The 20,769-nt window shown below is 32.8% G+C and overlaps 2 protein-coding genes across 4 annotated transcripts; one reads left to right on the top strand and one right to left on the bottom strand.

The window, feature by feature from the left end:
• The first annotated feature begins 2,239 nt into the window (after positions 1-2,239).
• On the top strand, positions 2,240-3,827 carry LOC127120725 (actin-depolymerizing factor 7). 2 transcript variants are annotated; one of them, XM_051051252.1, is made up of 3 exons: positions 2,240-2,372; positions 3,017-3,276; positions 3,367-3,827. In XM_051051252.1, the coding sequence occupies exons 1-3, from the start codon at positions 2,370-2,372 to the stop codon at positions 3,515-3,517; spliced, it is 414 nt and encodes a 137-aa protein (XP_050907209.1). In that variant the 5' UTR covers positions 2,240-2,369; the 3' UTR covers positions 3,518-3,827. The 2 variants fall into 2 exon arrangements, with proteins under 2 accessions (XP_050907209.1, XP_050907208.1); XM_051051251.1 differs by lacking the exon at positions 2,240-2,372 and having other exon boundaries at positions 3,008-3,276.
• Positions 3,788-7,770, bottom strand: LOC127120723 (probable LRR receptor-like serine/threonine-protein kinase At1g63430). 2 transcript variants are annotated; one of them, XM_051051250.1, is made up of 12 exons: positions 7,391-7,720; positions 7,067-7,205; positions 6,890-6,961; positions 6,646-6,789; positions 6,410-6,559; positions 5,928-6,044; positions 5,523-5,842; positions 5,239-5,444; positions 4,993-5,128; positions 4,754-4,911; positions 4,370-4,585; positions 3,788-4,247 (listed from the first exon to the last, which is right to left on the bottom strand). In XM_051051250.1, the coding sequence occupies exons 1-12, from the start codon at positions 7,473-7,475 to the stop codon at positions 3,999-4,001; spliced, it is 1,992 nt and encodes a 663-aa protein (XP_050907207.1). In that variant the 5' UTR covers positions 7,476-7,720; the 3' UTR covers positions 3,788-3,998. The 2 variants fall into 2 exon arrangements, with proteins under 2 accessions (XP_050907207.1, XP_050907206.1); XM_051051249.1 differs by having other exon boundaries at positions 5,239-5,842; positions 7,391-7,770.
• Positions 7,771-20,769: the final 12,999 nt, after the last annotated feature.

Here is a 20,769-nt window from a genome sequence, read left to right as displayed (position 1 = left end):
AAAGTGGGAGAAGTAACCCCCTAAAATAAGACTACGTTATGGTCATTATTAAACTCTTATTTTATTTCATTAGTTTTAGACGTGCTTAATGGAGCATATACAATGGCCAGTAGAGAAACCCATATTTTTTTTACATAACATATAGTTTTATTTGAAGAATCGCATAAGAAAAAGTAAAAGTAAGGCTTCATTTTATATACCCCAAAAAAAGGTAAAAGTTACAAAACGCCATAAACATATAACACGGAAATAAATACATAAAAAAAATTAATTTTCTTGTATGTGTGTAGTGTCCTCGTCATGAATGAGAGCAACATCAATTTCAGGTTGGAGTGGTGTCTCCTCCTCGTTTTCAACTTATTGCACCACTTCATGCAACAACTTCCCATTTTCAATGATATTGATCAACCAAACCGCGTTCAAGTCCAGATCAAGGTACAATAATTGGACTTGTTTTTTCTCCATCTCGAAAGCGTGAGTATAAGAAAAGGCGACATACATATGAAATTCTTCGACGCAAATGATTTTACTCTCGCCCATTGGTTTCCTCTTCTTGGAAGGTCGAGTAATCATCCTAGAAGGATCACTCTTATGTGTGAAGGGTCCCACCTCGACCCTTTGGGCTTTGGATTTCTCTAAGTCTGCCTTCCTCTACAACAATGATAACATAGTTATTCTCTCTACATAAACATGATATTAAAGAATTAGGGTGAAGATACAAAAAGGAAAATAACGAAAACAAAACCATGAAAGAAACTTATGCAAATATTCATCAAACTCGGGCCGATTTCCCTCAACTTCCATCAACTCTCTAACTTTTGAACATATATTTGCTCTAGAAAATTGACCATGTTCTTCTCGACATCACTGATTTTGTCGTAATCAAAGCTCAATATTAACATGGACTCGCTCGTTCAATAGAGAGGAAACTTATGAACCCCCTCAGCATCAAAGATGACCACGAGATTATTGATGTTCCCTCCCATTCGGAAAAAAGTTATTTTTCCAATCCTTATAATTGGATGAGTAAAGGGGGAGTATCCCTCTATTGGTGGAGGATGCTTATGGAGATCAAGTTCTCTTTGTTCATCCCCTTTGTACCATAAAACGAGAAACAAAATAGCCATTATATGAGTGATATCCAGGCCGCCACATACATTTCGAATCCCCTCACAAAAGCTTAGCAATTTAGGTGAAGTTGTGACGAGGCGACATTCACCTCTTTTAAAATGTTAGCTTTAAAAGAGGTAAAGGGAATCTCCACCTCCAAATTAGATAGCACACATGTGTACGTAAAGAAATATTCACCTTCCATTCCTTGTGGCCGTCTCATGCAAGCCTTCTCGCCCTCCACACAAAGCTCCAACTCCACGTCCTCTTCACTTTTGAATTTTAGTCGGATCTTCTTGAAACACCTTTACCCTTGAGTTATGCTTGATAACAGCAAACATAACTAGATTTTATAGGTTAAAATGTTTAACCAGTAAGATTTTGTGCTCAATAAGATTTCGTACTCCTTCACTTGTGTTTAGGAATACTCATTGTACATATAATTTCAAAAACGCACCATCGTTCAAACTATTGTTTTTACTCCTAGTTTATTCTTTATTGTTTACATATGCTTTTATTAATTTAGTAGTTTTCAAAAACCTAACAATTCCTACTTAACTCACTTTAAAAGAGTTCAAAACCCGCTGTTTAAGAGGCGTAGTTCATTATTTGTCATAATCGTAAGAATCCATCATCTAACTTTCAAGTTCTATTATGAAATTATAAGATACATGTGTTTGGTAATATCACTTTTTTTACAAGAAAATTAATTCATTTCATTAACTAGAATAGTTAAAAATTCAATATATATATATATATATATATATATATATATATATATATATATATATATATATATATATATATATATATATATATATATATATATATATATATATATATATATATATATATATATATATATCCATTTCATTACAAAATGTACCATTTTGGTAATATGAGTCAAAATTTATTATTCTCTAAAATGAAATATATTTTGATAAGCTATAGTTTAAAATATATAAATCCTCCATACATGATATTGCATATAGACAGGTAATTTTTATGTGTGAATAGGAATAGTAACGTGATTAATTAAGGGTTATGCTAATTTGGAACGTGTGAATTGATCTTAATCTGTGACTGAGTCTCCTTAAAGTTCCACCTCTCGTGGCTCCAAAAAACAAGGATCTCTATTTCTTATTTCTCTCCATCATTTTCATTGCATCTGTTAGCTCCCATTTTTCCATTCTCTATTACTCTCCTCCCCTTTCTTTCATTCACATTTCGTAGGGAGCTTCTTCCTCATTGCTGGCAAAATGGTACATTTTCTAATCCCTTCTTTTCCTTTTCACATTAATTACAATCTAACTTTGCATGCTATTATTACTATCATCAATTCTTAATAAAGATGAAACTTGAGAATTTTAGCAAATTAGGAGTTGAAAACCAACAAGTAACAACCATGACATTACGATGATTACCAAATCATCATCCCATTTGTTTTTTATGTAGCTTTGGGGTGAAAAATTCACGTCCATTATGATTTATTCTTAGGTAATCATGTTATCCATTTTTAGTTATGTAACAGTGATACTTTTAAAAAGTGTTTGATCTGGCATCAATACATATTAATATATTTAATTTATCCATATTTAAAATTGGTGCCGATATGTATGTGATAGTGTTGTATCGGATGATGCCCGTGCTTCATAGACTTTGACATGTATGTGATAGTGTTGTATCGGATGATGCCCGTGTTTCATAGACTTTGATATGTATGTGATAGTGTTGTATCGGATGATGCCCGTGTTTCATAGACTTTGATATGTATGTGATAGTGTTGTATCGGATGATGCCCGTGTTTCATAGACTTTGATATGTATGTGATAGTGTTGTATCGGATGATGCCCGTGCTTCATAGACTTTGTATCGGTTCATGACATGAGGAAAAACTATGGTGCAGGCAAATGCAGCGTCCGGAATGGCAGTGCACGATGATTGCAAACTGAAGTTCCAAGAGCTTAAAGCGAAGAGGAGTTATCGATTCATTGTGTTCAAAATTGAGCAACAACAAGTCGTGATAGACAAAATAGGGGATCCGACGGAAACCTATGACGATTTTCAGGCCAGTTTGCCAGCTGATGAGTGTCGTTATGCCGTCTATGATTTTGATTTCACAACTGCAGAGAATTGCCAGAAAAGCAAGATCTACTTCATAGCATGGTATTCCTATGCTATATCAGTGTTTTCTCATTCATCAGAATTCGAACTTGGGTCCTTTAACGCATGAATAAGCTGTTTAATGATATGCAGGTCACCAGAAATTTCAAGGGTGAGGATGAAGATGGTGTATGCAAGTTCCAAGGATAGATTCAAGAGAGAGTTGGATGGCATTCAAGTTGAACTGCAAGCAACTGATCCAAGTGAGATGAGCTTGGACATTGTGAAAGGGCGAGCCCTCTGAGTACCCCCTTTTCGACTTAATCCCACCTCTCTCCTTCACTGGGGGCCATCCTGTTATTGTTTTTTTAGCTTGGATTCAACAAACAACTAATCCAAAAATGTCATGTATTATTGCTATAATGCAGAATTATTCCTTAAACTCTGCCAAGTTGCTAATGAAACCACTTGGATTTTTTTATTTTTTTTAGTTTCGCTTGGAAGAGGAAATTCATGTCTCTTCTTTAAAAGTATATATCATACCTGCTCAATCTAGTGCATAAAAGGAAAACACTTGTCCAATACAATCTTCTTCTATTTAACAATTTCTGCAAGTTCTACAAATAGGCTACTGCTATACAATGAGACCCTTGCTGTACTTAAAGCCTAACACATACTCTTTTTGAGCAATCATTTACAATAGAAATAAAATTGAAGAGGAAAATTATTATTTGTTTGTATCTATGCTTTAATTGTTAGTTTTGAGTGTGGCTATATTATTACTATTATGATAAAAGTGCAAGTTCAGCCCAAGCCAAAGATGACGTCGACTTGAGATCCACGCTTACTGTTGTGTCGATTCTGCTCTCCAGCATGCTATATAATTCCCGCATAGATGGACGCACAGCTGTATCAGGATTGATACATAGAGCTATCACCTCGCATATCACTTTGAGGTCATCCTGTCTAAAATTCTTCAGTTCAGGATTCACCAAATGTGACATTACTTCTGGCTTTTCAAGATAGTCTTTCGCCTGCAGCACATGTATACGTTTAACAATTATGACGACATAATAAAAAGTACTCTTACAACGTTGCGTAAAACCATTAAATTATAGTTTTAATTTTAAAATATAACCATGATGAAGTTTCTTACCCAATCTACCAAGTAACCTTTCTCCTTACAGTGTGGAAGCCGCCCACTGATTATCTCTAGTAGAAGTACTCCAAAAGCATGTACGTTCCCGTTGGTATCAAGATGGCGTGCCTCGAGGGAGTTTGGAAGAACACAAACAGCACCTTGGCTGCTAATAGTACCGGAATTCTTTTCTGATCTTTCAAGAATTGTCTTCCAACTTTCAAAGTCAACCAACTGCAATTCAGGTTCATAACAATGAGAAGCTTAAGCAAACTTTTCAGCTTCCAACAGAACAATCACATAGTATATATTATAAAATAGGTGTTTGTTTAATAAGAAACCAAGCAAAAAAATGTAATTGCCGAGTTTTATGATTTGAAGTGAACTAACTAGCGGGCGTACCTTAGGGGAAAATTCTTCTGTAAGGTATACAGCACTAGAATTCAGCTCTGAGATAGTGAACGGAGGTTCAACTTCTGTGTGCAAATACTTGAGTCCACGTGCAATGCCTATGACAATTTTCATACGCCGTGTCCAGGAGAACTGGCATCCTTCTTCATCTACACAGTCAAAATTGAATGTTAAAGGAACTGAATGGTTTGATTAAAAATATACATGTACACACTAAGAAACTTGCTTACAGCAATGTAAATGCTCGTGGAGTGTCCCATTTGAGGCATAATCAAAAACCAACATCCTTGAAAACGGATTGCTCTCTCTACAATATCCCAGTAGTTTTCCAGTATTCTCATGATCTAACTTTGCCAATTCTGCCACCTGAATGGAAATGATAATAACATAAATAAATATAATAGTAAAAGACTTTGATAACTATTTTATCAGCAAATTTTTAGGTGCGGTAAGCATTGAAATTTATTCCCATTTACCTCTCTCTGGAAGTAGAGTTCCAGATATCCTGTCCAACTCTCCTCCTTGATGCAGAGAGAAATTACAGCGATCTCAGGTCCACCTTTCATGGTTCCCTTGTAGACCACACTGTCCGGTGAGGACCCAATTATGTTGCTGAAGTCTTCGCACGCCTCTTCAAGCTCTTGTCTGCTATACCTTCTCACATCCTTTAGCATATCCGGGTCTGCAATCCAATTATTAACTTCAAAACAAACTCGAACTGTTCGACATAAATAGAAAGTATAAAACAAAGAAACTGAACCTATATATACTGCAGTGTGATCTTTCAGGCTGGAAGATTTTTTCCAAGGAATAATGATAGATGATTTGTTGTTGCATCTTTGAACAGTAGCGAGAGCCGCAACTAGAAAGAGAGAACCGACCATAGTTCCTGCTACTATTTCTAGAGCCAAAAGCCAAGTAGGTTCCGAAGCTCCGTGATGTTTGCGTGCATGATCAGCTATTTGGTGGTATTCGTTGCTGGCGACTGGCTGACTCTTGGCAGGTGAAGCACCACCACATTGTGTGGAAGGCCGCTGCTTTGGATCATTGCTCTGGAGGCAGTTTCCTTGAAAGCTTAACCTATATTGACAAAGTATGTATATATGTTTTCTAAGTAAGGTTGATGAGAAAAATGCTAACATCAAATGGGAACCAGAAATAGCACCTTGGAAGATACTCCAGGCATTTTGGTATGCTACCAACTAAAAAGTTATATGAAAAGTCTGCTAATTTTAACTGAGGTGAACGGCACAAGCCAGTTGCATTCTCTCTAGAAACATACCTGCAGAAATTATAAAAACTATGAGAGATAGATTAACAAAAATCCAAACTTTGATTGGTGTAATAACTTGACATTGTATACTCAATACTGAACTTGACTATATGATTTTTAGCCACATCAGTTTTAAGAGACCTAAATACTGAACATGACATTTATCATTACCAAAAAATAAATCACCCTATCCAAATTTCATCTATACCCAATATATCTCCTTAACAGTAAATATCATAATGCCAGATGTGGATAAAGAACACAAATTCTTATGTGATTTATCAACTATAAAGAAACGTTTGTAAGTGACATTCAAGGAAACAGTAACAAGCCTCCTCTCAATTATCACTATAACACACAAAATTTACACTCACATTCCATGCATAGTTGAAGCAAAACTATAAGTGCCACTAGCAGGAATGGGTCCTTGAAGCCTGTTACTATCGAGCCAAAGTTCTTGAAGGTATCTCAAATTTCCAAGCTCAGGAGGTAATCTACCAGTCAACCCGTTGGACTGCAGGTTTCTATAAGAATACATAAAATTGCATAAGTGAGTAAGTAGGAGAGGAAATAACTTCCAATAAGAACTAGCATATTGAATTTCTTTTACATGTTCACAAGTAGAGTTAAATTTCCAATCTCTGTAGGAATTGGTCCACTTAAGTGATTCATTCCCAAATCCAACACCTGGAGAGATTTCAACATGCACAACTCTTTCGGTATAGTTCCAATTAGATTGTTCCCGTGCAAAATTCTACAAACACAAGAGCCACAAATTAATATCAACCACCATGTCTCCAAATTAAAAAAAAAACACCATAATCACAAAAATTAAACCAACAAAATCAACATACAGTTCTTGCAAATAGGTAATTTGCCCCAACTCCCTCGCAAGAAAACCCTTCAATGATGAACCCGATATATTTCTGCAAAAAAAAATGCCAAAGTTGTAGTATCAATTTTTCTATAAGGCATTTCATCAAACAGTATAACAGCAATAAAGCACCATAAAGAAGAATGAATTATCTTACAGCTTGACGACATGATCTCCAGAAATAGTGCAAGTGACACCAAACCAGTTACAAAGATCTGATTCTAGCATATTCCAATTTGATAAAGCTAGATTTGGGTCTTCATAGATAGCTTCTTTAAAGCTTGTAAGTGCCCAAACTAACAACAACAACAAAAACAACAACAACAAAATTCATTAAAAGCTTCATTTTCAATCAATGAATACTTACCATAACTTAATTTGGTAGAAACACAAGAATTATAAAATTAAAAATGTACATAAATAACAAAATCAAATTATAATACAGCAATGAAGAAATGATTGAGATCTGAATAAGAAATACCTTCATTTTGAGGTAGAGTTTGAGAATCCACAAGAGAGAGAGTTGAAATGAAAGAGAGAAACAACAATGAAGTAAAAAAATTCATCTTTTTGATTTCCCAGTTCTAATTTCACTTCAATTCTAGTAGTATGTAACTAACTAACTAAAGAAAATCCAAAATTGAAACAACAGTTTCCAAGAAATTCATAAAAGCTAGAATTAATTCAAATCAAAGATTGTGAATTTTTCATAAAGAAAGTGAGAAAGAAAAGTTAAAATGGAAGATTTGGAAGAGGAAAGAACCAAACAAGTTGTGAAGAAAAAAAAACAAACTTTTGGAATTTGAAAGAGAGTTCAGTTTAGCCAACAAATAAGTGTCAACAATTTATTTTGATTATGCCATTGGCACATAGATTATTGTAAATATTTAAAATTTAAAAAAAAAATAGTTTTTTTTATTTTTTAATTGAAAAAGGCTTTAATTTTTATGTACTATTATTAGATTAATTTACAAAATTGTATTATGAATTTGGTGAAACAGGGTATTGACAAAATGAGTCAACATATAATCTATGGGTTCAAGCTCCAATGGATTACTATAAATTAATATATAAAATTGTGTGTGCAAGTTTTAATTAATTTCTTAGTTTCATGCTAGTAATATTTATTGTAATTGATGGTAATTTCATAGATATTTTTTTAGTTACTAGATTTCATAGATATTTTAAAAAGTGCAATTAATATAATAAAATAATTGGGATTTTATTCAATTACTTATGCATTTTCATTATTATAAATGGAATAGATATTAATAATTTGAAAATGACATGTATGATATTAATTAAAAATATATTTAAATAAATAATTAAAGTTATATTAAAAATTACAACATATAAGTGAATCTTGTTTAAATCACAGAACTACAAATATTACAGTAAAATTACAATTTAACAAATATGATTTATATTAGATTAAAATTTCCCTTATCCAAATTGATTACTGTAGAGATTATGATATTTCAAAATTGACAATTTAACAAACTTTTCAATAGAAGAAATTATGGGTTTTCATTATTAACTGAAAAATCATTGTCAAGATATAACTAAAAATAAATTCCATATTCAGGTTGTTGTTTTATTGCTTTTCTTTCTTTTGTTTGTCTCGTCTTTTTCCTTCCCTGCTTTTCATGTCACTGGGTTGTTAATATCATCATTTCAAAATAGAATATAGTGCCATTTGGTTAACCTTTTGGCCTAGCTAAATTAATTTAAATAAATAAATATTTTTAAATTATGACTTTTAATGCATTTGAGTATTTTATTTCATTTCTTTTTCTTCCGTGATTACTGGTTGATTTGATGTTTATTATTATTTATTATTATTACTATAAATAAAATAAAATAAAAACTCTTTTATAACGCTTAAAGGCATTAACATTTTACAGTTGTTTTCCATCACCACCAATAACAAACCCTACTTCACCTTTTTTGTTTTCTATAGATTGTTGCTTTTTGAATATCAAGAGGTCACTATACCTAATCATGCATATGTGAAATTAAATTAAATTAAATTTTTTATTTCATTACTTTCTGTCTTCATGTTTATGTCTGTTGGTGTGAGTGTTTTTCAATAAATAATTTAAGCATTTATATATATTAGAGATACTCTCTTTAATCATTTTTTATCTCTTAAATAATTTATTTGTTTTCTTAATTTTCTTGCTCTGATTTTTTTTTAAAAGGTGTGGGGACAAAGTTGGAAGGGGTAGGAACCAGCAAGAGACAAACATGGATATAGTATATGATTGCATATTATTTATTAAGCGATGAATGGTCTCTCTAACTATGCTTCCAAGCAAGACATTCCAAATGTTGGAGTATGTTTAAAGGAAGTAGAAACTAATGATTTTGACTCAATATTGTAACATCCATCTTCAATACCCAGAGTGTAAAAATAAGAATTTTTTATCTAAATAATTTATTTATTTTAAATAAATACTTAAAATAACTCACTTGTCTATCTATTTTCTAAAGTAACACATTTTCAAATATCAAAATAAATGAGACGTCAATTCAATTGGTGTCTATGTGTACAACACACAAATTGAGACGTCAATTCAATGGCAACGGTGTACAAATACGTAGGAGAGAGAATGTATTATCTCTCATGTATGTTTGTACACTGTCGTCAATTGGATTGACGCCTACTTTTATATGTTGTACATAGACATATATCAATTGGATTGACGCCTCTTTTATATTAAAATATTTTATATTCGAAAGTGGATTATTTTGAAAAATAAATGAAAAAGTGAATTAGTTTGAATATTTATTTGAAAAAATGAATTATTTAAATAAGAATTTCTAAAAATAAAACTGTCTATTGAAAATCATAAATTATAATAAAATAAATAAACAAAAAGAATACCTACCTCTTCCAAAGATATAAAATTTATGATTTTTTTAAATATTATATGTGTCATCTTTCTACATATTTTGGATTTAACTTAACTATTAGTAATTTCTTCCTAGTCAATTATTCATTAAATACTTATATAGAATTATATATTTGCAATTGTGGAATTAGAACATTAGATAAAATAGTGAGATGAGATATTGATCTCTCGAGCAATTTTTCGGTGCGGCGGAGGGGATGTTGTTCTAGAAAGTTAGCGAGAGAATAAAAAGATGTGAAAGTGAGAGTGAAGTTGAATATTTGAAATGGCGTGCTTCATCCTTATATATTTAGGGCGATTGAAATTGTTCGCGCGTGATGCGGCACGTTGTGCGAGTCGTCTGATTAAATTGGATGGTGATTGATGTGTTGGAGAGCGGTATTGTCTACTTTTTATCAAACAAAGACCTACCTGTTATGTCATTATTCCATTGGAGGTTTGCTTTTGGACCTTTTGTTATGGGTCTTGTGGATGACTTAGAACAGTTCTCCCTAAATTTTTATTCCTATTTTGTAAAGTGAGGGCTTTGTCTTGTATATCTTTAGGTTGGTTGTTGATGGAAGTATCTAAAGAGTCTCGATGGTACGTTTAATAGCCTTGGGAACACATGCATTAAATATGTGTCCATATGTTTGATGGTAATGATGTAATTTATGTCTTAGGATACTCAAGTACTATGAACAATTCTCAATGAGATCATGATTGTTGGTGGTGTGATTCTCACTTCCCAACGTGGTAGAGTTTTATATGGGAGAGTTTTATATTTTTATGCCGACTGCATGTTGGCGATCTCAAGGCCTCTCCCCGTGGTGCAATTGTGTTAATGTAGGTCGGTTCAGGTACGAAGGCTCAATTACCTCGGAAGACCACTGCATATGTCGTGTTGTTCCTTGGTGTAGTGTGTTGTAGGCTCTCTTCAATTTTGAATAGTCTCTCTGTTGGTGCACCATATTATAGACATTATTCAACAGGTCGATGGATACTTTTACTCCAAGGTTTACTTATAACAACTGAATACTTTGGAGCATTTCGTGTCCAATTACAACAGGTAATAGAGGAGGTTGATAATATAGTTCACCTTGGTGAGTTTGTTGTGTAAATTTGAAGAACGGGAGAGCATGGAATGTTCTTTGTCCAACATTTAGAGGAGTGCATTCTTATTTTGTAGGGTTAGATAAAGACGCTGCCATAATGATATCGTCTTTCACCGGAGGAGGAAGAGAAGGAAGAGGCTGAGCTTTAGCATCTTCAGAAGCAATTTACCATTTAGCGGCGGATCGAGGGAATTTAGATGTCACCATGCTTAATGAATTTGATGATAAATATGCTTGAGGAGGAAGTTGGACTTCAATAAAAAGGATCAATGATCTGAATATTTGGATCAGAAGCAATCTAGCTGCATAAATTTGTAGGAATCAGAAGTCGATTCCCATAGACAACGTCACTGTTTCATTATGGAACCACAATGTTTGGTGAAGCGGTGATATGAGATATTTGATCAAGCAAGTTTTTGGTGTGGCGAAGGGAGGGATGACCTGCAAGATTAGCACTCCAACGTCCAAATTAATGAATGGATAAGAAGTAATATGAAAGTGGAAGTGCAATTGAATACTTGAAATGACGCGCTTCATCCTTATATACTAAGAGCGGTTAAAATTATTCATGTATGATGCAACACATTGTTGGAATAACTGTCTGATTGAAGTATACAGTGATTGATGTGCTGGAGAGTAGTATTATCTACTTCTAACTAAGCGAAGGCATATCTATTATGTCACTATTTCACTAGAGGTTTTCTCTTGGACCTTTTGTTATAGGTATTCTGGACGACCAAGAACAATGTTTATATTTTATATTAGTTGTACTATTGTTAGAAAAAAAATTATCAACTAAATTTAGTAATATTCATTTAAAAATAATTTTATATTTAATGAAACAATTAACAAGTGTTAACACTTAAAAATAAATTAAATATTAGTTTAAAAAAATTATTTAGTTAAGGTTGTTTGAGAATATATGTCTTATGAAGAGGTCAGAGATGTAGTCGAAAATGTTAGAAACATATGCACATTTATTCTATTATGTAAGTTTTTAATTTTGAGGACATGATTGATTATGACAAGGGAGAATGTAAGATCCCATTTTTATTTTCCTTAATTTCATGAGTAAATCATATGGTTAATTTATTAGAATGAAAGACAAAGGTAATGCTTGTATATGTTAAAATGAACGGAGTAGAAATGGAACGGGTCGAGTTGAATGGAACAAAATTGAACGAAGTAGATTCGAAAGGAGCAAAGTTGAATGAGATGGAATGAAATGGAGCGAAATGGAGATCCCATTCCATTTTTTATAGATATTTTATGACAAAACAAGAAAAGTTATTTATTACGCCTAAATTGAAGGGGGGAGAAATATGGTGATAAGTGATGAAATGAAATAAAATCGGTACCACTCTATTATACTCTTCTCTATTTAATTTTAACTTATTAAAACAATAGAATTTAATTATGTTTATCTCATAACACTTCATTTTATCTCATTCCATCAATCTAAACAAAGCCCGAGTGAATGTAAAGGGCTCATTTAGTGAATATTATGGTCCAACATCACTAGTTGAACTAGCAAATCAAACACTCACATTCACCCACTCACATGCATAAACAAAAAGAAAATCAGTACACCAAACACGTGTATACACAAAAAATTAGAAGAAGAAAAAAAGTAAAAAGAACTATAGGAAATAAGAAGAAGGAAAGAGGAAAAAGGAAGAAATTAAGAACACACATAATTATCATTCATCTTCATCATCATATCATCTTTTTATTTTCAACTTCGAGATCAAAGAAAATTTAGATTTTTTTATATGGATTCACCTTTCTTCTCCCACATGCAGAGTGATTTGGGTCGAAATAGAAATTGTATGGTTAAGTTAAAATCTTATGATTTTGGGGATTTAATTTGAGTGAGAAGAGTTATTATTTTCCATGACTTATTTATGAGTTTATTAACTTGGTATGATGTTGATTTAGTGTTGAATGCCATACTTGTATTTTTTTATGTATGGTTTTGGGGCTTATGTTTAATTTATGGATTTCTTGAATCACAATAATTCACATTCGCTTAGAAAATTTGACAGGGTGAAATTTTGGATTTTTGTTCTATTTTCAATATGCAAAGTCTCATTCTATTTGAAAATAACATTTGTTACGATAAAATTTTGATTTTCGTTATGGTTGTAATTTGCTAAGTCCGGTCTAATTTGATAGGACAAATTTCTAGGTTGCACTGCCTATTTTTAATTGTTTATCATATTTTTACATATTTTCCTCGTAAATTGATAATGCATTCTTCCTCATTGCATTTATGTGTTAATATGCACATTTGTTATCATAATGTTGATTGAGGGATAATAAATAGGTACAAGTGTATATTAATTGCATATATACACATATAAATATGTGTATGAAAGAATAGGACTAAATGATGGTCAATAGAAATTATTATAATTATTAAAAATTCAAAAGGGATGAGTAAGAAGTTATAAGTGGATCCAAGCACAGAAGCTCATATACTATGTTTATTGGAATCATATATTATATATTATGCCGCACTACTTTACTAACCATATTCACATATTATCTCTAAACTTACATATGACTCATATATGATTTCTAACTAATTTTTATGAGACGTATACATTATGTACATACATATAAGTTAGATCCTTGTTAGTGTCTACTAAGGGTTAGTTATGTGTATGTTTGATAGTAAAAAAAATTATTTCGAAAAACAAAATTGGATGGATGGATATCCATCCACTGAAAATATGATAATGGATGGATTTGATGAATTTTTTTCTTAATGGATGGATTGGATTGAATATTTTTAAGAAACTTTTAGTGGATTGTTAATGGACTAATGGATTATTTTGATCCATCCATTAACAATCCAATCCATATCCATCCAATCCATCCATTTTGCCACACCTAATTCTAAAACGAAAGGTAATAGTTGACAAAGTGATCCCTCTATTGGAAATTTAATTAGACATAATCTCATCCCACCATTTTGTTTATTTTTGTAGGTATAAAGTCAATTGGTTGATGATATATACATATTTAAGAGAAACTCTTTGATGAGAGTTCGTCAGACTCTGTTTTTAATACCTTAAACTGTTGTTTTTAAGTACCTTTACTAGTAATTCACTTTTTATTTTATAGGTTTTAATTTTAAAAAATTGAAGATTTGTGGAAAAGATAAATCAATGTTGAAATAATCCTAACCAAATAAATGTCATAGTGTTTCACCGTGGACGTTATGAATGCACAAAGAGGAATGAAACACGAATAACAGAGAAAAAGTTATAGAAATCACAAGAGAAGGAAAATCCCGATAAATATGCAGTTGACAATGGTGTGATTGACCTTTCAAAGGTTAAAGCAACGTGCCACAAGATACAACGACGCGATCCCAACACTCTGACAGGACAATAATACAATCCAAGTTATGAATAGCATTGCAGTTAGGGCACAATCCGATCCAATTTCATAAGTTTTAAATTTTAGGCTTAATATCCTTTTTGGTACCGTATGTTAACCTCGAGGTTCATTTTGATTCATTAAGTTAAAAAATACCATAGTGGTCCCTTAACTCTTAAAAAGTGTCATGAAAGTCTTTTTTGTCTAATTAGCTATGAGAAAGCCAAAAAATTGATCGCTGAATTCGTCACTAATTAAATAAAAAGGACTAACATTGTATGTTTTGAAGATTTAATGGACCAATATGAACATTTTTTAAGTTAAGGGATCAAAATGAACCCCCGAGACTAAGATAAGGGACTAAAAAGGATATTAAACCTAAATTTTATTATAAATAGGAAAATATGTTTTATGATTAGGGGTCTGATTTTATATTGTCTAATAGAAACTTATAAGTTAGAGGGGGTGAAAAAAAATCCATCAGAGGGATTTCATTCTTCATTATTATGAGTTTCATTATTTTCTTTCCAGTTGTAAAAGTCATGAACCTTAGTGACTGGTTCTCTTAGACTAGGTTACCTTTAGAAGATTCTTCCCCAAACATGTAATACAATGCAATTGTGTGTGGTTTCTCTTGTAATGGATCTATGATGAAATTTATATAGTTATATTTACCTTTAATTCTTTATCACATCTATGCAATTGGGAGAATTGATCTAAAGGGTAATGAGACTCAATAGATAATTTGTCTATCTGATTGGCAAGACTATAAGATTGTAATGATTGTTTGCATTGCAACATAATAATATCAACCATTAGTTAGTTTTATAGACTTTTATATGTTTTTAATGGTGGTACGAGGATACCTTCATCTCAGTACCTGAGAGGTCATTTCTAAAAAATGAATGATTTTTGTGGGATGTGGGAGGTCACAATTTTTTTTCATGTAAACCTAGTTTCTTATTTACTTGTTGTTTGTGATTTATTAAGTTTATTAGTGGTGGTATAGGGATACCTTACTCTTATTGAGAGTCACCGTTAAGGAATCCATACTTTACGATTACAATGTGACTTACCTCCCAGTACTTAGGAGATCGTAAAAGGTAAAATTCATAATAAATCAAAGTTATTGTATGAGTAGTTATATGCATGGTCACATATATAGGTAGATGATTCAGAAGGGGAATTTCTATATTTTTATTCCTTCAAACAAATATGTAGAATAAGTTGTCGGTTTACCAACTAGAAATCAAATCAATCGTGCTCAGCGCACCCCCCGTTCTGTCAATAACTCATGCTTTATCATTACACATTCACTCACATTGTCCTTGTTCAAGGATACACAAAATACTTATGGATATGATAATTACACTCACAATATTATGGGGTTTTATTGGAACAATTACTACAACTTTGTTTCTGTTCAACAAAATGGCACTATTGTCGGGAACTATTGATTACTTCAACAAAGCAATATTAGATGATTGTACGTGATATTTTAGCACTTTTAAATTATTTTTTTATATATGTCTTATTTTCTATTTTTATTTATTTAAAATATATTCTTGAAAGTATCACCTATTTTAGTTTATATGTAGTGCAGGTTTGGGAGGTTTGCAGTTTGATCCAGAAATAGAAAGAACCGCAAGAGCAATTTAGCAAGCTAATAAAGTAGCTAAATAGTGAGAAGAAAAAATGGCTAAACCAGATAGTCGTACTATGGGAGATTATAGACGTCGTGTCGATGACGAAGAAGTAAACTATGGATTCCAATTGGCGACTTCATGTAACTTCGAGATAAAGATTTTTTCATTTCAAGACGAAGAGATATTCCCTTTGATGGCATTGCTCCAATTGATGCATACAAACATTTATAAAAATTCAAAAGTATATGCTCATTCTACAATCTAATGGGTGTAACTGAAAGTAACAAAAGACTATGACTATTCTTAATAACAATGACATCGAAAACTTTAGATTGGCATGAGGCGCTTCCTAGCAAGACTATCACCGCATGGGTAGAATTCGGAAAGTTATTTTTGAGAAGATTTTATTTTGTGAATAACTTTATAGACCGAATGACCGACATTATTGATTTTAAGCAAGGAGATACTAAATCTCCATATGATGAATGATAAAGGTATAAATTAATGATTAAATATTGGTCTTCTCATAATTTTCATAATTTGGAACAAGTGTAATACTTTACTAAAGGTCTTTGGGGAGAAACGATGTTGCTTTTGGATGCTTCATCAAGAGGAGCAATGTTAAACAAATCTACGATGGTAGTAAGAGAGATGATTGATGATATTGCACATAATGAATTATGAGCTATATCAAACCGATGCGTGAGAATAAAACGAATTGGGGTGATTAACACCTAAAATGCACTATTAGCTAGTAAAAAGCAATTGAAGGCACATCCTGATGCACTTACAAAGCAGATATATGAATCTAAAAAAAACACCTACATCAACCTATGACATGTGATTACTTTGGTGAAGGCCATGAAAATAACCAATGTAATATGGGAGGATATGTGGAAGAATAAAAAGAATAAGATTTCATGGGCAATTTCCAAGAAAAATACAATATATTTTCTAGCACTTACACACCAGCATGGAGGAGTAATTATAATTTCACACAAAGTGATAACTTGGTCAAGGTTCAAATCAATACATCAATATCATAATTGATATAAAAAAGAACCATGCCAAAATTAGCACCAGAACCCAAATCAATAACCACAACCATATCAAAATCAACAGCAATACTCGAATCTGCTGAATTGTAATTCCTTGTGTCGAAGTAGGTTGCTCGACAGAACAAGGAATTGTCAAACCACCTAGTGTGTTGAGTTGTGTTAGTGTGTCGAAGTGTCGAAGCATGTTACTTCACACAGGATTTCGACTTAGGCCTATTTTAGTAGTGTTAGCTATTTTTGGGCTTTTATAGTTTTGGGCTTTGGCCTGGGGTCCAAGTTAACCTAAATCTATAAATAGAGGGAGTAACCCTTATTATTGTAATGAAATGAATAGAGTATTCATAACATTGCATTCACAGTATTTTTTAGTTGCAAAGTGAATAAGAAGTTTTCCACAATTTATGGGCAGAGAGAAACTCTACAGAATTTAATTTTTCTTCTCCTTCATCGTTCTTTACTTTCTTTCTTTCTCCATTGTTCTTATCTTTTCATTGTTATTGTATGGGTGATAACAATCTTGTTCATCAAGATTGATTGAAATTATCCATAGATTTTGATGGACTTCCAACATCTGGTATTAAGAGCTCAGGTTTAATCGATCCGTGGGAAGAAAATCACCATGGCAACGAATAATCCAAACAGGCATTTTCCAGCAAATCTTCAGATTCTCAAGAACAACAATTATGAGAATTGGTGTAAGTAGATAAAGGTTGAGTTCTGTTATCAAGATCTTTGGGATCTTGTGAAGGAAGGAGTAATAACGCTTGCAGAAGACGCGACAAATCACGAAAAGTAATCACATAAATAATTGAAGAAGAAAGATTATAAAGATCTCTTTATAATCCATCAATGTGTTGATGTATATAAATTTGAGAAGATTAGTGATGCAGAGTCAGCGAAAGAAGCATGGGAAATTCTGGAGAAATCATTTGGAGGCGCAAAGAAGATGAAAGAGGTGAGGTTACAAACTCACAAAAGGACGTATGAACTGCTTCAGATGGAAGACAATGAAATCATAATTGATTTCTTTACCAAGGTTACGAAACTGGTGAATCAAATCAAGGTATGTGGAGAAGTGTTGGTATCAAGATCTGTTGTTGGAAAGATCTTGAGGTCGTTGGCTCCAAAGTTCGACCACGTGGTAGTAGCCATATAAGAGTCGAAAGATTTGTCAAAATTAACAAAGGAAGAGCTTCAAGAGACGCTTGAATCTCATGAACAAAGAATGGCTAAAAGAGCTGCAGGAAAGTCGAAGAGTGATATGGCTTTGCAGGCTCAATCAGCAAAATAAAATAAAAAAGGCAAAGGAAGTTGGAATGGCAACAAAGGAAGAAGAGGTTACAACAATTCGACTGGTCGAGATCAGCAAGAAGGAAACTGGTCGAATCAGAGAAAACCCTGAAACCAAGGTATCACACCCCGATTTTGACCCTGAATCACCGATTCAATATATTCATCACAGTCGTTGCATCCCTGTATAGCATAACATGCATTCTACTGCATAGCGCTTAAAATATAAATCAAAATGAATTTTCGGATATACAGGCAAACCGATTGAATCATTTTTTAAATGTACGTCAAAACAGCGGGCGAAAAAAGTTTCAAAATCAAGCTTGCTGACATCAGTTTTATTAATCTACGTTTCACATAGTTTAACCAGATGTGCTCGATTTGTTTTTCAGATAATTTTTCGGTCACATTTTGATCCGTGTGAACGTTTTAATCAGGCATTTTCTATACTAATTCCAGAGAATGAGATATAAAGAGTGTTAATACAGTTAGGTATCTTTCGATTTAAAACTTAACCTTAGTGAGGATAACGCAAAGTTTAATCAGAATATTAAGTAGCAACGCTTTTAAACCATTAATCCATATTATTAGACTGGCGTTACCTTACACACACTCTTTAAAGGTTCTTCCTCTACATATCTCGCTTAACACTTATTTATGACCATATCCTATCATGTTTCATGAATTTTTTTATGAGAGAAACTCCAACTCTCACTTTGAGACGACACCATCTCGAAATTCACATAGGTGAAGTTCATGTTGTATCCTTTTTCATGAGATACTTTTCCTCGGTTATGAACTTTATTAAGAGGTTTTGAAAACCTTAACCCTCTATTTAAAATAGTCAACATTATTACCCAATGCTTGACTTACATCTAAATCAATGACTTGTTGTTATCCATTGAATCTTGAAGTTAATGTTCTGTAAACATAAGATTGGGTTTTCGTCGTTGTTCGAACTCTTATTCAAGGAGTTTCAATGCCTCTCGAGGTTGTTTTTACTAAGTCTCTGGCCAGTGGCTTAATAAATAGATCGGTCAAATTATAGCTTGTTCGTATATAGGTGAGTTAAATGATTTCATCCTTAATCATTTTTCTCACAAACGAATGTCTAAGTCCTATATGCCTAGACTTTCCATTGTACACTTCACTGAATGCTCTTGCTAAAGTGGCTTGGCTATCGCAGTTTCATCGCATTTGAAACATTGTATTTATCCAATGGAACTTCCAACAGAAGATCCCTCAACCATTCTGCTTCTTGACCAGCGGAAGCGAGATCCACGAACTTTGATTCCATGATCGAAAGAGTAATGCATGTTTGTTTCTTGCTCTTCCAAGAAATTTCTCCTCCATCTAGTGTAAATATCCACCAGTTATAGATTTATGATCTCCAACTTTAGATATCCAACTCGCATCGGTATATTCTTCTAGTATGGCAGGGAACCTACCATAATGAAGGCCAAGGTTTTTGGTTTTCAGTAGATAGCCAAAAATCCTCGTGATTGCGTTCTAGTGTTCATTACTTGGATTACTAGTAAATCTACTCATTTTACTAACTGCAAATGATATATCGGGTCTGGTACATTGCATTAAGTACATAAGGCACCCTATTGCACTTGCATATTCCAATTGAGCTACTGTTGTTCCATTGTTCTTTTGAAGTTTGACGACATGATAAAATGGAGTGGTTACTTCCTTAAATTTTAGGTGTTTGAACTTATCAAGCATTTTCTCAATATAGTATGTTTGACTAAGTTCATAATCCTCACTATTTCGCTTAACTTTGATCCCTAGAATTGTGTCAACAAGTCCAAGATCTTTCATTTTGAAAGTGGAAGTTAGAAACCTCTTTGTCTCTAGAATTTCATTCAAATCGTTGCTAATTATTAGCATGTCATCAACATAGAGGAAAAGAAATATCACAGTGGTTTTTGCACACTTTTGTGTATAAACACTTGTCAGAAGAATTATGAATAAATCCATTTGAAAGTATCATAGAATCAAATTTTTGATGTCATTGTTTTGGTGCTTGTTTAAAGCCATATAAGGATTTGACAAGCTTACACACCGTTAGTTCATTTCCAGGAAGCACGTAGCCTTTTGATTGTTCCATGTAGATTTCCTCATCAAGATCTCTATTTAGGAACGTTGTTTTAACATCCATCTGATGAACTATAAGGTCATTTAAAGAGGCTAAGGCAAAAAACAATCTAATTGTGGTTTTCCTTGCTACTGGTGCATATGTGTTTAAGGTACCATCACTATGATATTTCTTTTTAAACATCCACTTGCATCCAATGGGCCTTGATCCCTTTGGTAAGTGAACAAGTTCCTAAGTGTGGTTTGAAACAATTGAATCCATTTCATCTTGGATAACGTCTTTCCAAAAAGAGGAGTCCCTTGAAGTTATCGCTTCCTTGTAAGTTTTAGGGCCATCCCCTAATTGAAGAATGACCAGAATATTTTGCAC

This window comes from Lathyrus oleraceus, chromosome 2 (assembly GCF_024323335.1).
Source record: "Lathyrus oleraceus cultivar Zhongwan6 chromosome 2, CAAS_Psat_ZW6_1.0, whole genome shotgun sequence".
Classification (NCBI taxonomy): Eukaryota; Viridiplantae; Streptophyta; class Magnoliopsida; order Fabales; family Fabaceae; genus Lathyrus; species Lathyrus oleraceus.
This window is presented reverse-complemented; position numbering and strand designations above follow the sequence as displayed.

Bases quoted from the DNA above. Each gene is read 5' to 3' on its own strand.
- LOC127120723 (XM_051051249.1), bottom strand. From the start codon at position 7,475: ATGAATTTTTTTACTTCATTGTTGTTTCTCTCTTTCATTTCAACTCTC. The intron at 5,129-5,238 runs GTAAATGGGAAT...ATTTCCATTCAG, and splicing joins AACTCTACTTCCAGAGAGAG to GTGGCAGAATTGGCAAAGTT. The intron at 4,912-4,992 runs GTAAGCAAGTTT...TTGACTGTGTAG, and splicing joins CCACGAGCATTTACATTGCT to ATGAAGAAGGATGCCAGTTC.
- LOC127120725 (XM_051051251.1), top strand. From the start codon at position 3,008: ATGGTGCAGGCAAATGCAGCGTCCGGAATGGCAGTGCACGATGATTGC. The intron at 3,277-3,366 runs GTATTCCTATGC...AATGATATGCAG, and splicing joins AAGATCTACTTCATAGCATG to GTCACCAGAAATTTCAAGGG.